The sequence below is a fragment of the Amphiura filiformis genome, unplaced genomic scaffold (assembly GCF_039555335.1).
Source record: "Amphiura filiformis unplaced genomic scaffold, Afil_fr2py scaffold_132, whole genome shotgun sequence".
In the NCBI taxonomy this organism is placed as follows: domain Eukaryota; kingdom Metazoa; phylum Echinodermata; class Ophiuroidea; order Amphilepidida; family Amphiuridae; genus Amphiura; species Amphiura filiformis.
In genome coordinates this window covers 119,246-134,645 of record NW_027305596.1, presented here as the reverse complement: position 1 = coordinate 134,645, position 15,400 = coordinate 119,246, and the positions used below count along the sequence as shown (strand labels likewise).

The window sequence follows — 15,400 nt, the reverse complement described above, 5'->3', positions numbered from 1 at the left end:
CCACTGAATTGTTTATTCACTGCTTCCAAAATAATTTTGCGGTCCATTTTCAGTTCGAAGAGCACCAAAAAAATGTTTCGGAAAAAATTCTGAAGCACAATTTAACCAAATAATAAATTTTTCAGATTCTTGATTCACAAATTCAGCGAAATTTCATAACATGCATGGGTGAATAGAGAATCAGGGATTCAAGTTTCAAGGGCATTTATGTGATTCATTTCAAGCTCAAGTTTGTAGGTGACGTCAATGGTTGTGCCCCAAGCGTAACGGCAAACCGCTGCTGTATGTGTGCTTGTACTTTGCACAATTTTGTGCAAAAAATTGTCTTACTTGGGAAAATTAGGCAGATTTGTTTTTTGCCTTATGATTACATTTCATGCTTCCTTTTTCTTTGTTTCTTGACAGATTTTTCAAGGACAGCAGGATGGTGGTTGACTAGGTGAGTTTTCAGTAAAAACCTCATTCGCTTGATCGGCTGATGCTGCAAAGGATATGCCCTTCTTGAGTCTCTGTTTTGTTCTGCATGGGAAGCCTCACCTCCTGATTCATTAAGCTTCCCCAAACCAGCTTGGAAAGATTGAAGTTGGCGGGTGGTATGATCTTCCAGCATATGCATTTTTAATGAAACTCTGGCTTGTGGGAAGTTTTTTCTCTGTATAGGCGTAGAAATCTACGGATCGCTTCACCTGTGTAGGCAAAAGATTCACAAAATTTCGAAAATAAGTAAAAATATTTTGCTTTTCCTGTTTTTTATATGGTATCCTTTTTCAATGTTTTTTAAAATAAGGTGTACCTTTTGTGAATTCCCCCTTCAAGCTATGGCTCTGCAATAGAGGATATACTGAACATGCAATAAATTTACACAATTTCATATTGTTAATTCTTATCTTAGGCAGTTAAATATTATTTTTTATGAACTAAAGAATTTTTGTACACTGTTTTGAACAAACATTTATTTGAACAAAACTCCCCTATTTCAAAATATAACTTTAAAAAAAATTTCATTTCCAAATATTGGGATCGATGCAATTTTCCCAGACTTTGTTTTCATCATTGTGATCACAGTCTTGCCAGACCCTGGTGCTTATCCATGTAATTAAAGCATTTAAAACAATGTAGTCTTTCCAAGCGCTATAGTTTCCAAATTATTACAACATATATTAGTCAATTAATGTAGCCTTTACAGATCCTAGTTTTCATGTCTGTGCACCATTGTTTATACCATAGTAGTCTTTCCAAACCCTGGTCTGAAAATAACCACTTTCTTTAAAAACACACCTGCTTTCACTATTTCAGTGTCATCAAGGTTACCACCCTGGTTTATAGCAGCATGGACATCAGCATAGGAGTGGAAGATATCATCATACTTGGCTTTTATCTGAGCTGCTTGCCTCCAAGCTTGTAGTGGAATATCTTCTGTTGTGGAATCCATCAACTGCAAAGCCGCTTTAGCTTGTCCAGCGAGGTCTTGAATGGGAGCAGGCTGAAAGTTGATTTCAAATGGGAATAAAGTACAACAGCAAAGCATACAAACACATTCTTTGTGTGACTAATATATGTACATACGAGTATTAATGCCATTGCAACAGGATGAAGTCATTGTACAATTTACATTGTACATGTGTAGATAGCAGAGAGGAAAACATGCAGAAGAATGGAAACCATTTAACATCAGCAAGGATGAAGCTAAGAAGCTCTGTAAGCAAGCAGTAAGTATGATAATATTCATTAGGCAAAAAAAAAAAAAGGTTTTTCTCAAAGCTTGCGGCGTTTGTAAAAATTCCAAAATTTTACAAAAAACAAATGGGAATTTTTTTTTATTTAAAAAAAAAAAAATTTTATAGTTTTTTCCAGAAAAATCGGCGAAAATCAGGCTTTTTCTCAAAATACCATGAAAAAGTCGGGAAAAAAAAATCGCCTTCGCATTTGTTTATAAATTTCTCGTGAGCTTTGAGACAAACCTTTTTTTTTTTTTTTTGGCTTTTTATAAACATCCACAAAACGGAATGCTGCAAAATGAATACGTGTATGCACGACATAAAAAAAATGTCGAAAGTCATACAACATTCGTTTTGAATTTAAGCAAATTCAGCGGAATTTAAATTTCCTGTATGGCATATATATTGTTACCTTGCATAACTTGTTGATGTGGTTTCCCACAAAGGACTTGCCGTGGTAGGCCTGCCTTTCCACGTGGTGTTTCTTCAGGACTTGGTCCAGGGAATTGGCTATGGGACCTTTCCCAAACTTTAGCCCGACCTCGTGTTTTGCTTCTTCCTGGAAATATAGAATTTGAAAAACAACAAACAAAAGTAATTTTAATTATGTACACTATTTTATTTAGCAAAAAATTTAAAATTACCATCATGAAAATGAAATGAGCAAAACTTGTTTATCGATTTAGTACTGCGATCTTGTTCAGTAATGTTCACTATATTACACTCTACAACACAAGCTACATGTACATCTTGTGCATCAACAAGCGTGTACTGCAATGGCGACGTCGCTGCAGCTGGTACTGTGAACATGATACAATGTTGACGGCATCAAGGAACCTATGAAATTCAGCGCTGCAAGCTAACAACAACCCTTGTCCAAGAATTTTAACCCTTCCACTAAATAAGCGCCTCTATAAATTTGAGTACCAGTAATTCTTTTTTTCAATGTTTCATAAAGTCTGCGCTACATTTCCATATCAACAATTTAATATTACAGAATCCTACCAGAGACTTGATCTTGTCCTTAATATTGTTCATATCCTCAATCATGTCCATGACATGGTCTGCCAGATCTGTTGGTTCTTTGGTTTCTTTACTTTGTTGAAGGAGTCGAAGGGGCAGCTCTTCCATGACTTCCTCCAATGCATCTTCTTTCTTACTGATCTCCTCCTGTAGATGTTTGTTAGCTGCTACCTTCCTGCTGATTGACTGCAGGAAGTTGCCCTCAACCATAGTACTTGTATCTCCTCCAACTCCCCAACAAGACTGTTGTAGATGAGTACATCAATATCATGGCACTCTTGCTCCAATTTTTCATACAGGTTCTTATAGATCCCAAGGCCAACATGAAGTGTTGGCACAACAATCTGAGGGATTCAGAAGATAAGAAAGAGAATCAGAGAACCGTGTTAATGAATATTTTACATAGGCGGTGGAAGCAGTATGGATGTGTTACGGTACCCAAATATTTTTCCATGGGAGAAGTACAGTCCCCCCAACAAATCCTAATATAATGCTAAAAAAAAAGTTTGGTTGCCCTCGACCGACCGACCCAAAGAGTTGGAAATCTTGTGTCAGTTTTTTTTTTTTCAATCACTTTTTAGAAGAAACCTTAAATTTGGACAGAATCAAGGACTTTTATATTGGTTATTCACTCATTTTATTTATTAAATGCGTATGACTGAAAACAAGAAGTATTTCCAAAACCACACAATTTATTTACCATAAAATGATCAAGCATCAAAATTTTCTTCATTGGGACTTAAACAGTCTGAAATTGTCCCAGTAACATCAGAAAGAAATATCTCAATGCTTCACCCTGCTAAATTTTAATATTTCCTCCATCACTGATGTTTTAATTCAGAATAAAAAACTTGATATATCATTTCAGAAATTGGTGCTTACATCTTCTGGTTCAATTGGAAATGTGGCTCCCTGACTATGCTCTTGCTTACAAGTTTAGCCCTTGGCTTCGCGCTACCATCAGCGGTGTATCTGGCGTAGTCATCAGCCAAGGACTGCAGGCTTCTGACAGGGAATGGGTCTCGGCCATCAAGCTCCCCTGGACCTTTTAGTGGCACCTGCCATTCACTGTATGACCCTTCACAATAAGGACAGGCATAGAGAGCTGTAAAAATAATTAAAAGAAAAGAAAGATTGCCTCAACATCCCATGGGCAAACATACCGTTAAAAATGCAAAGATTATTTTGGTTCTCACTTCTCAACACCGCCTGTGTCATTCTTTTGATTTTAAATTAAAGCTCCAAAAATTCATAATGGTGATAAAAATTTCATTAGGCCATGGAAAAATAAACCTTTACCAACCCAGAATTTGCATTTTGGGAGAATTTTTATTTTTGCTAAAGTCATGTACATTTTGTAAAATAAGCTGTTTTTTTTACCAAAATTATTTGATTACGACTAAAAACTTTTGAAAAAATTCAGAACATTTTCAAAATGTTGAAGGGTGAGAAATAGAAATTCCTTATAAGTGCTTTTCTGGCAAAATGAGATTTTGGTGCCAAAATAATCCTGACCCTACATGTACTTGAAAAGTATGCCGACCCATAAAACAGGGTTTTGGACACTTCAGCAACATCATTTGCTAAATAGACATACATACCATTGCATCCTAGGATGCCATATGACTTGCATATGAACTCGCAGTCCCCATATAATAGAAGCCTGACTTTTCTGTTTCTGTAAAATAGTAAAATTATATTGATGTTGGAAAAACAGTTTTTACATGATCAGGTCGAATAAGATTGTTTGATTGGCGTAACATTAAAACAAATAGGGTAGGTCGATTGGCTTTTTTTTTTTTTTACACACACATTTTAAGCTGTAAATTGCATATAAAGGCTTTGGAATTTTTTTGTACTTTTTTAAATTTCATTTAATTTTTTAATTGAAAAAAATGTTTGCAAGAAAATCTAGGGTCGGGCCTATTTTTAGGGTCAGTCAGTTACGTAATGAAACAATTTTTGTTTAGGCCTTATCAAAGAAAATTGGGACTTTCTATATTATAACCTTGTAGTTCGCATAACGTAATTGAGTCAACTTTCAGTGCAGAGAAGCAATTATGGAATAGTGAAGTTAATGTTATAGTTAAAGGGGCACTTCGTGATCCACAGCCTCATCCCCACTTTTCAAAAAAAGTTGAGATTTTTATATCACTGGAATACTCTGGCTACATAATGTTTATGTACAAAATATTTCTTGCAGATTAATTCGTTTAGCAAAGATATCACGAAATTTGAATTTCGTTCTGGTGCACCAGAAACGAAATTACAACGTATTGTCTATGGAGCAGTGTAATACACATAATCATGCATAACTCATAAGCAAAATCGGAATCAACTGAAATTTTGGGAATATGCTTTTTTCGTGGATATGTACTGAAAAATGTCATAAAAAGAGGATGCTAGGATCACGAAATACTCCTTTAATACAAATCAAATTATTTAGTTGTACCATACAGGCTACTTGTATTTCCCCAAGAATATCTTCATGGATGATCTCCAAGAATTATAGTACCAGTATCACATATTTTTAAATAATTACCTCCATGTCATTTTCTTTACATTGTCCAGTTGGTGCGAGGATTTCCATTGCAATGGTGATGTTTGTGATGCTGTCCGGCCCCTCATAACACCCAAAATTGATGGTGTTATCCACGAATTTGGTGCGTTGGCGTTGACAATCTGAAAATTAAATTTCATGGTTGGTGTTGGTCTACCACCCTTGTCTGCTCCAATCTTTATCCAGATCTCATTGTCTGGTATAAGACCGTTGTGTGATGTAAGATTTCCATATCTGCAGGTCAGTTTAAGTTCAAGGGAAAAAAAAAAGAAAAAGATGGATTTTACATGTACACTATAAATGTATGCACAAGCAACCAACAAAGTACCGGTACATACATGTACTCTTCAAGCAGAGGCCATTTATTTGGATTTTTTTTTTCTATGATCAAAGAATTGTGCATTGTAATTGAACTTTGCATACTGACGTCAATGTAGTCTTTCCAGACCCTGGTTCTCAAAAATTGCAACCATGCTGTGTACTAGCTTTCCAAGCCGTTGTTCCATGAATAAGAGTGTTTTCTTCACACATCATTTAAATCAGCTGTATTGTATGTGCATGCTTGTGGGTTTTTTTTTTTTTGGGGGGGTGGTGGCGTTACGGCACTGTGCGTTAAAACAAATAAAAATACCGAAGGGCATTGGGCTAGATGCGCTATGGCTTTCACATTCTTCAGTTCACAGATATTAGAGAAATAAAATTTCTTTTGTATATGTCACATACTTGTCATGATGGTCCAGGTGATTCTTGATGAGGATTTCAAGGTCTTTAACATAGGCCATGGGTGTTGGCTTAGTGACTATACCCCCAGAGCCAGAAGCATCATCACACTGGTAAACCATTGGAACCATCTCTGCTTGCAAGTTGTCATCTATGAGCTGGTCTCTTCTCTTGGTCATTGCATACTCTGAGGCAATGTGTTTGCCTAGGTACCTGAAAAGTGGAAAAGTTGAACTTAAATATGCATGATGATCACTCTGATTGGTGGGAGGGTGGGGGCAATTAAAGCCATGACTCAAGAGTGACATTTGGTTTAAAAATGTATGTACACTGCATAAATGTGCTGGTAATTTAACCCAACCTGTAAATTGTGAATTTTGAAAACTATGTTGGCCTATATACAGGCACATAGCCATGATCAATGTATGTACAGTATGGGGTGCACATTTAAAAACCATAAACAGGGGTGCAGGGGCCCTGCTGTTGATTTTTAATGGGGTCATATGGTTGTGAAAATAAATGGAGCAAGCGTACCATCTATGTGCTCGCATTGATTGCCAGGATACTTGCATATCTCTCATCATAGCCAAGCAGGTGTCAACGTCTAGTTTGCTTATGTTCCTGTCTATTTCATCATTAAGTTGCACCTGTGGCTCTCCTTTGCTGACTGTGTCTCGGTATGCAGCTATATCTCTGTAAAATGAAAACAATTCTTCAATATAATTGTGTATCACTTCCTTTGACTTCATACAATCATTCAATCAAGTATGAGTACGTGGCGTGAGTATGTAGCATGTTCTATAATAATTTGAGAGCGAGATTGCAGTGCACGCAACTACATGTAAAAGGAATTTAGCAGGTTTTCTTCATTCCAGGAAAAAGGGCAGTTTTCATGATGGTAACTGAATTTTTGCTAAGTAAAACATTGTTTAATTATTAAAATAATATTTAACTGACTATGAATGATAATAAACAATAGGAATGTTTGTTTTACTATCCTCTTCTGTATAATAGGCGACATGCATGTCCAATATTTAATTGTACTTGATACCAACTGCGCTGGCATCCACTACTCAAAATATTGGACACGCCTCTTCGTTACCTGTAACAGGGTAGAGAAAGTAAAAACAAAAATTCCTATCATAATAGGTAGCATAGTAAAACTATATATTTTCTCTAATTAATTCCAGTTCATATGCGCACAAATTTTGACCTAAGGCAACAAACATTTTACACAAGTGGACAGGCTTTGAAGTAAGGTCAGTTTGTCAGGATTTTAAAGGCTAAAATGACCATAATATCACCAAAAGTTTCAAAAATCTTTGAAAAATTTGATTATTTTTTTGGAAGTCAAACATTTCACCAAATTTAGCGCCGCATTTGAATGGAGCGTTTTAACCCTTGCGCAATTTGAGTACCATAATAGGTAGCATAGTAAAACTATATATTTTCTCTAATTAATTCCAGTTCATATGCGCTTTAAATTTTGACCTAAGGCAACAAAATTTTACACAAGTGGACAGGCTTTGAAGTAAGGTCAGTTTGTCAGGATTTTAAAGGCTAAAATGACCATAATATCACCAAAAGCTTCAAAAATCTTTGAAAAATTTGATTATTTTTTGCAATCTTATTTTGAAAACAATTCCTTACTTTTTGAGTGAAAATTAATCAATTTTGTCCAAAAAAAACAACCTGATTTTACCTGATTGTAGCAACAACAAAAAAAAAATAAAATAAAATAAAAAAATCTCCCACAATACAAAGTCTGGGCCGTGAAGTAGGGTAATTTTCCATCGCCTATACTGCAAAATTAAAGTGCAATATCAGAATACTTGCTTGGTTCTCTGATGGAGGTACGGCTTGGTAATTTCAACGATGATTTCCTTGGCTGAACAACTTGTTGGATTCTCACAGGCTGAAAATAAAAACAAGTTATAATCAAAATTAATTAAAAGTGCTTTTCAGTTAATGTTATTATGACTCAAATTTAACATTCACCTATTTTTTTAGAAGTAAAACCTGCCAAATGATACTGGCTGTGTACCTGGAATTTTCAGAAATATGAACCGATGCATTTTTGGGGGCGGGTACCGGTAGTCCGGTACCCAAGTACCCAAAATTGCATACTTTATGTAATACGGTGCATGTAATTTTTAACAACAAAAATTTTTCACTGGTTTTGTAGTGTCCCTGGACCTAAAAAATGATCCTGGATCTGTGCTCTAATGCATTTAGTATGACATTTATTCAGTATGACAGTTATCACTTTGCATATAATTAAAAACACATTTTTTTTGGAAGTCAAACATTTCACCAAATTTAGCGCCGCATTTGAATGGAGCGTTTTAACCCTTGCGCAATTTGAGTACCATAATAGGTAGCATAGTAAAACTATATATTTTCTGAATGCTTTTGATGTGGGTATTGCAAAAATGGAGTCTATTTTGATGTAGGGTAAGGCATTTTAAAAATAGGACAACTTGATCTTTGGTAATTAAAAAAAAAAAAATTTACCTCTATAACTTTATATATTTTTCTTAGCACTGCCCCTACTTCAGAAATAACTGCATTTTTGGATTCCTCATGAAATTTCCATTCAGAATATGTATACTTTGACTATAGCAGCATGTACAGGTACTGAAATAATTAATTGAAAAAAAAAAAAAAATGATCATGCGATTTTTCAAAAAATATGCAACGTCCGGCAAAAATCCCCCAACTCAAAACACATGGCCATATTTAATTTGTGGTCCAGGACCACTGCAAAACCAAAAAAATTAGTAAATAAATAAATTAGAAAAAAAAACCAATCCAGGTAAGAAATCACGGTCGGGTACCCGAAAACCGCCTGAAAATTGTAAACCCGAAAAACAGTATTTCCCATGAGCAAGCTTAAAAGCGCAGAAAGATCACTAAGCTGCGAAACGGCATTCGCTGTGAATGATGGCATGATTTTAAAATGGATACAAATTCAATGCAATTCGAAATCATTTTAGACTATGACATGAACACAGTTATCACTTTTTCGGAAGTCAAAGCATTTGGCTGCAAAACCAAAAAAAATATATAAATAAAAAATAAAAAGATGAAAAAAAATTCCAGGTAAGAAGCTGCTCACTCTTACCCGGATAGTGAAATCTCAGCCGGGTACCCGAAAACCGCCCGCAAATGCCAAGCGTAAAACAAGCCCAAAAGGATCGCAAACCCCATAAAACAGCATTCCCAACGAACAAGCGCAGAAAGATCACAAAGCTGCGAAATGGCATTCACTGTGAACGAGCACAAAAAAAAATGCAACATGATAATTAATTTGTGGTCCAGGACCACTGCAAAACCAAAAAAAAAAAAAATAAAAAAAAAAATAAAAAAATCCAGGTAAGAAGCTGCTGTGTGCTGACTCTTACCCGGGAAGTGAAATCTCAGTCAGGTACCTGTAAACCGCATATGCCAAGTGTAAAACGAGCCTAAAAGGATCGCAAACCCGCAAAACGACATTCCCAACAAAGCTACGAAACAGCATTCACTGTTCATGTAAATGAGCACAGAAAAAAAAAGCAAAGCGATAACTGATTTGTGGTCCAGGACCACTGCAAAACCCCCCAAAAATAAATTTTAAAATTTTAAAAAAATTTATAAAAAAATCCAGGTAAGACTCACTGACTCTTACCCGGGTAGTGAATTCGAAATCTCGGTCTGGTACCAGAAAACCGCCTGAAAATGCCAAGCGTAAAACAAAACTTCTTTTTTTCGCAACTAAGATTTTTTATTTAATTTAAAATAATTTATTGAATATATTACCATTCCTCTTGTCCGCAGGTGAATGCTCCGATCTTTGGAAGCCTTCAGCCGCAGCCACGTCCATTTGTCCATCAACTGCGTGAGCTTCTCTGGAATTGGCTGTCCTGGCGGGTGTTGTTTTGCAAATGAATTCAACGTTTCAGCTGCAGCTGATATTGGGGATAATAATGGACTTGAGGTGGCTTTCTGTTGTTGCGGTGGTTTTATGCCAGCACATTTGATCACTGTTGGACACTGGTGGTCACTTAAGTTCTTCAGCATGCCACTTACACCACATCTTGTACAGAAGACAGATAGATTTTGAAGTTGAACATTTAGCAGATTTGGACATTGTTTAACAGAATGATATGATATTGATTGCCTACAGACAGGACACGGGCAGATACTTCACGGTGAAACTGGAATAAAGATGTGAGGCAGTCAGAACAGAGCGAATGTTGGCATTCGGTGTAAACAGGATTTGACAAAATACAGAGGCACAAACTGCAAATAAAGAAATCCCTGTGATCCGAGTGTACGATGTCTTTGTCAATATCTAGCTGAGGATAATGTGGTTGGCGAACAGAAAAAATTGAATGAACATGTGAAAATATATCTGATTTATCGGTTTCATAAGGAAGTTGCAATTCAGTTAATTTTGGGATCCCAACAGTTGTTGCCGGTCCACGGTTAAACTTATTGTAATCTCCTTTTATACCACATGAAAAGTGACTGTACAATGAACAAGATTCACACGTTCCAGTTCGTGAATGCTTTTGCCAGTTGGGTGGGCTGAAGTCCCCAGGTTGATATTTTCGTGTTGAACTCCTAAAGTGATACACTTTTCTCAGACATTTATGACATATTTTTTTAGGATGAATGTCCTGGTCGTCCTTCCATACATTTATGTTCCAAATTGCTTGCAGCTCCTTTGCTACTGAACATGTATCACTCGATAATAATTTAGCCTTCTTAGTAGAAATATATGCACTACAAACTCTGCACAGATGATCCAGTGCCTTTGCGTGGGTTTCCATTTATCATAAAAACATCTAAAACGTTGTATTTATGAATAAAAATGTCAAAAATAATGCGTGAAACACGAATATATCACCCTCTGTCAAGTCGCCATTGTCCCCGGTGCCTCAGCGCTGACGAGTGCACAGTGAGCGCCGCATACGGCTCCGCATGCATTGCGCCGTAGCACCGAGTTACTATGCATTACACGGTGAACACCGCAAAAATAGTGCGAATAAAATCACGGAAAATAAGGAAAATACTGAAGGCAATTTTATTTCATTATAATTTTTTATTTGGGAAATATATTATTTTTCATTACATTCACTTCGATTTTACTTTTTGTGCTGTTATTTTCGTGCAACATGGGGTCATTTTTGGTGATTTTGGATTTCGAAATTTTATCGCGGTAATGGCGCGATAACCGGCAAAAAATATTTACCGGACTGGCCATTATGACTAAATTACAGCTTTTATTTTCGGGATTTTGCAAGTGTCATGGGTATTTACTAGTAAAATAAACCATTTTACAACTAATAAGAGACGAAGAATGCTTTCACTGTGTTTTTAATTGAGTTTTATTGAGTTTTCTATTTCCATTTTTACAATCGTCTGTGTACGAGTGCAGTGTTTACATGTCAGTCTCTGTGACGTCATGACAAGGGGAATCCCCCACTGGAGGAAATAATTACCAACCGATAAACAATAACACTTTATTCTCAGAAATACACGCGATCGAGATACCGTGAAAGAAGGAATGAAAAGGAAGATGAACTGAAAAATTTAAAGTCCAAAGGAGACAGTTCGGTCAGTTTTACTAACCGAACTTACGAAGGTGATGAAGGAGAAGCTCTGCTACCCGTCGACGAAGAAGATGCTAAAAGAGCTAGAGAGCTTGAAAGCGATATCAAAGAATTTGACAAAGCCATCGCGGACCAGGATGCCAAGGTCAGAAATTCGCTTCGGCGTTTGAGAGAATCGATCGAAAGTTTCATAAAGAGCGACGGCAGCACAGGAGATCGAATTCGAGAGCTCTTTAGAAAAGAGGGTGTTACCATAGTTTCTCTGATCACGGCCGTGGGATTGGCGGTAGCGGCTGTCGTCGAGGGTATTCTGTTAGCCACCAAGTCCGCGGTCACGGCGATTACGCCGAAGCCTCCAGAACCAAAACCAGGTCCTCCTAAACCAGACCCAGGTCCTGAACTTGGACCATCACCAGGACCCGAACCCCCACCAAAGCCTAAAACTTGGACCGATTGGATTAAGGATCAGCTCAAGAAAATAGCCAATCTCCTTTTGAAACTTGGAGACAAAGCCCTGATAGCGCTTCCGGGAGTCATCGGAGCCGTGGTGAATTTCTGTCTGAAAGCAGCGGGAAGCGTCGCCGGATTTTAGCCGATCATCTGTGGACTTTCGCTCTGGCCGTCGGATTTTTGCTATACACCACGGTGACGGAATTTGCTAAAAGAAAAAGTCCTCTCACTAAAATTTTTTCTAAATCCAGAAAAATAAAAATACCGCGGCAGCTGCCAAAATTATACTGAGCTTCTTCTCGTAAATGCGCCAGAGGAATGTCTTCTAAAACAGGCGGGCTTTCTATTGCGGGCGGTAGCGGAACGGGCGTCTCGAAAAACGGGCTTTCCGCGGAAGCGAACGTCTCGAGAGCAAGAGGTTCGTCGTTCACCTCCGAGTTGAGTCCGATTCGCATGTCGGGTGTGGCGATCTGGATCAGATTGTTGTATCCGTTTACGGTTCCTATTAGAATTTCCATGTCGCTCGGAATCAGGTAGAGTCCGTGAGCCACGACAAAATCCAGTTTGCTCCGCGCAAATTGCAGGGTCTTTTGATACCTGTCGATCGAATCGGGAAGATTCACGGCGGAATTGATCGCGTCCTCGACGTTCGCCAAAAACTGCTTTTGCGCGTCGAACGCCTTGCCAGAACCCAGGATGCTGCTCCGAGTCTGAGCCTGGCTTCCGAGGGTGGCCCAGACCAGGGTTCTGATGCTGTCGTTTATTCTGGACACTCCGGCTCGGGAGAATTCCTCGGATGAGGCGTCCGAAGCGAAAGATCCGATCGCCGCTATTGAATCGCCCTTGCGAATCGATCTGTCGGTTATACCCGGATCGTGGTCGAACTGCTGGTCCATCCAGATCTCGTAAGTCGCGTCCCTACTGTTACCAAGAAAATTTACGTGACCGGGAACGAAGACCATAAAATCGGTCAGATTCGGATCTTTCGCAATTTCTACTTTGTCGTTCGTCTTCAAACTAAAATCCTCGTGGTAAGTTCGAGTGAATTTGGCCGTACCCATTCCGTTCCACGGATCGAACTTTTGCCTCCAATTTGTTCTCGGGTTGACTCCGAATTCGGAGCAGATTCTCTCGTAGGCGTACGTGTCGATCCCGTTGTTCGTAGCGTTCCAGGCGGGGTTAGAGGGAAGCGGACAGCTCATCTCGGACAGGATCCTTCTGATCTGATAGTACGCGTGAAATCTGAACGTGGATCGAATCGTGGGATCCTCGTGACCGAGGAGTTCCTTTGAAACACCGCATCCCGAAGTAGCGCACCAGACGGCGAAGTTGAGCTGGTTCTGCCAGAATTGCATCTGATTGGAGAGCCAATCGGAATAGACGGAAGCTTCCGTGACTCTGGGAAGCGCGTATTTTTCCTACAGGCTGGGGAATCTCACGTAAAATTTTCCCTTTTTGTTCACCCGGATCTGCTGGTTCACCAGACTGAATCCGTGCGTCGGTTCGAATACTCCTCCGGTTCTCATTTTATTGAAAGATAAAAGGATGTACATCAGAATCAAAAGCGAAGGAACGCACGGGCTGGGTGCGCCCATAGACAACTCGGGCGGGGGTCTTAAGATCGGAATCAAGAGTGTCGCGGGGCGAGTGGGTTGGTACAACGTGGAGAGAGAGTTGAGCTGGCGATATTCCTTGAACGACGAATCTCCGTTTACTCTTAAAATTCCTCCGGGCTTGTGGAATTTTAAGAGTCTGACTGAGTGGATTTTGGACGATCTGGACGGGCTGGAATTTGCGGTGAACGAAGAGACGGGAAAAATCGTCATGACCGTTCCGGCGGGCTAAGGAGTCTGGTTTCCCAAGGAATTGCGGAATCTGTTCGGAATCGATTCGAATAACGGGGCGGGGAATTTGGATAATTATCTGATGGCCGGAGAGCACGAGGGAGATTACGCGGTCGAATTCTCACCGAGAAGAATCGAAATATATTTGGGCGAATTGAATATTTCGAAGAATCTGGATGTCGACGACGAGGGTGTACTTCGCGGTTCGCGATTGCTCGGAGTCGTTCCTCTCTCGACCGAGCCCTTCGGAGGATATTTTTCCGAGAGGTACGACAAGCCCGATATGATAGCGCTAACTCGATCGGTAATTCATTAGCTGAATTTCGATTTCAGGGTTGTGTGGAGTTGGGGGACGGAAAAATTAAATAATCACAGTCAGCCTCTGGATTTACGATTGCTAATAAAATAAAAGGAAAAATGAGCATTTTACGGACCACGATTTAAAACTAAGCCACCCTCGGACAACACCGTCCAGGATCTTTCAACCTACGTCAGAAAGACTGGGGCAAGAATGACTCGAAGGATTAATATGGGAGGAAAAAAAATAACAAATTTAGGTGAAGCAACAGATCCTGAAGACGCTGTCACAAAGGCGGAAGTCGGAAGACTTACGAGTTATCTAAACGGCATAAAGTTGAACACAGCCGGAGGATTCATGACGGGTCCTCTAGACATGGGTGAGGAAAAATAACCAACGTGGGAACAGCGACGGATGATAAGGACGTTGTAACCAAAAAATACGTGGACAATTTAGTTCGACATGAGCACGACACAAGTTTGCACGTTCTAGGCAGATTCATGGTGTGGATGAACGAAGACGGGACGCACTACGTTTCGATTAGAGCTAAGAAGAATATAGATCTGGATGAGAACAAGCTAATAGAGATCAAAGATGGACAAAACACCACGTTCAACGCAAAACCGATGCAAATAGGAATCACCGGGGCTAATTTTACAATGCTACCCAATCCTGGCAAGGATCTGAGAATTATGCGACTAAGTAGACCACTGCAAATTTATTTCAATGAACCACATTCCATCAATCAACCCTGGAACCTTTCCTTTTCGGCAAAACAAGATCATGCTATGTCCACAGTCCTTATGGAATTTCAAACCGGCAGGAATATCAAGCGGATAACCATCTTATGGAATGCTAACTCCGTGAGTTTCAGGATAACGAACGGTGTCTCAGAAAATATCTTTTCTACGTCAGTTACCATCGACTCGAATGTCCTCAATCATTTTTCGATAGAGTACGTCTCTAATAATTTATGTTTTTGGGTTAATGGCGAACGTAGGGAGATGTACAATATATCCCCTCTAGCAAATTTGATCGGAATCACCATGGACATTGATCAGCTGGGAATTCTCAGTTTTACGAAAAGAACCTCAGCAAACAGGAGATCATCCAGCACTCGTGCAACACCACGTTTTAAACTTTACGGATGATGAAGTTCTAATTGACTAATTAAATAAAAGGATGAAGAA

The 15,400-nt window shown here is 38.9% G+C and overlaps 3 protein-coding genes across 3 annotated transcripts; all 3 read right to left on the bottom strand.

Moving 5' to 3' along the window:
* Window positions 1-501: 501 nt before the first annotated feature.
* LOC140145092 (uncharacterized) lies at window positions 502-2,951 on the bottom strand. Its single transcript, XM_072166874.1, has 4 exons — window positions 2,724-2,951; window positions 2,131-2,277; window positions 1,279-1,483; window positions 502-686 (listed from the first exon to the last, which is right to left on the bottom strand). Exons 1-4 carry the CDS (start codon window positions 2,949-2,951, stop codon window positions 619-621), a joined length of 648 nt encoding a protein of 215 aa, XP_072022975.1. The 3' UTR covers window positions 502-618.
* A 668-nt stretch (window positions 2,952-3,619) lies between these two features.
* On the bottom strand, window positions 3,620-5,313 carry LOC140145091 (uncharacterized). Its single transcript, XM_072166873.1, has 3 exons — window positions 5,284-5,313; window positions 4,343-4,419; window positions 3,620-3,846 (listed from the first exon to the last, which is right to left on the bottom strand). The coding sequence occupies exons 1-3, from the start codon at window positions 5,292-5,294 to the stop codon at window positions 3,620-3,622; spliced, it is 315 nt and encodes a 104-aa protein (XP_072022974.1). The 5' UTR covers window positions 5,295-5,313.
* A 1,362-nt stretch (window positions 5,314-6,675) lies between these two features.
* On the bottom strand, window positions 6,676-10,080 carry LOC140145090 (uncharacterized). The gene is made up of 3 exons (XM_072166872.1): window positions 9,820-10,080; window positions 7,858-7,936; window positions 6,676-6,714 (listed from the first exon to the last, which is right to left on the bottom strand). The coding sequence occupies exons 1-3, from the start codon at window positions 10,078-10,080 to the stop codon at window positions 6,707-6,709; spliced, it is 348 nt and encodes a 115-aa protein (XP_072022973.1). The 3' UTR covers window positions 6,676-6,706.
* Window positions 10,081-15,400: the final 5,320 nt, after the last annotated feature.

Coding starts and splice junctions, on each gene's coding strand:
- LOC140145092 (XM_072166874.1), bottom strand. CDS start 2,951: ATGGTTGAGGGCAACTTCCTGCAGTCAATCAGCAGGAAGGTAGCAGCT. Junction 2,278..2,723: donor AGGACAAGATCAAGTCTCTG/GTAGGATTCTGT, acceptor CTATATTTCCAG/GAAGAAGCAAAACACGAGGT. Junction 1,484..2,130: donor ACATCAACAAGTTATGCAAG/GTAACAATATAT, acceptor ATCAACTTTCAG/CCTGCTCCCATTCAAGACCT.
- LOC140145091 (XM_072166873.1), bottom strand. Junction 3,847..4,342: donor TGGCATCCTAGGATGCAATG/GTATGTATGTCT, acceptor TTATTTTTACAG/CTCTCTATGCCTGTCCTTAT.
- LOC140145090 (XM_072166872.1), bottom strand. CDS start 10,080: ATGCTGAAGAACTTAAGTGACCACCAGTGTCCAACAGTGATCAAATGT. Junction 7,937..9,819: donor ACCTGCGGACAAGAGGAATG/GTAATATATTCA, acceptor TTTTATTTTCAG/CCTGTGAGAATCCAACAAGT.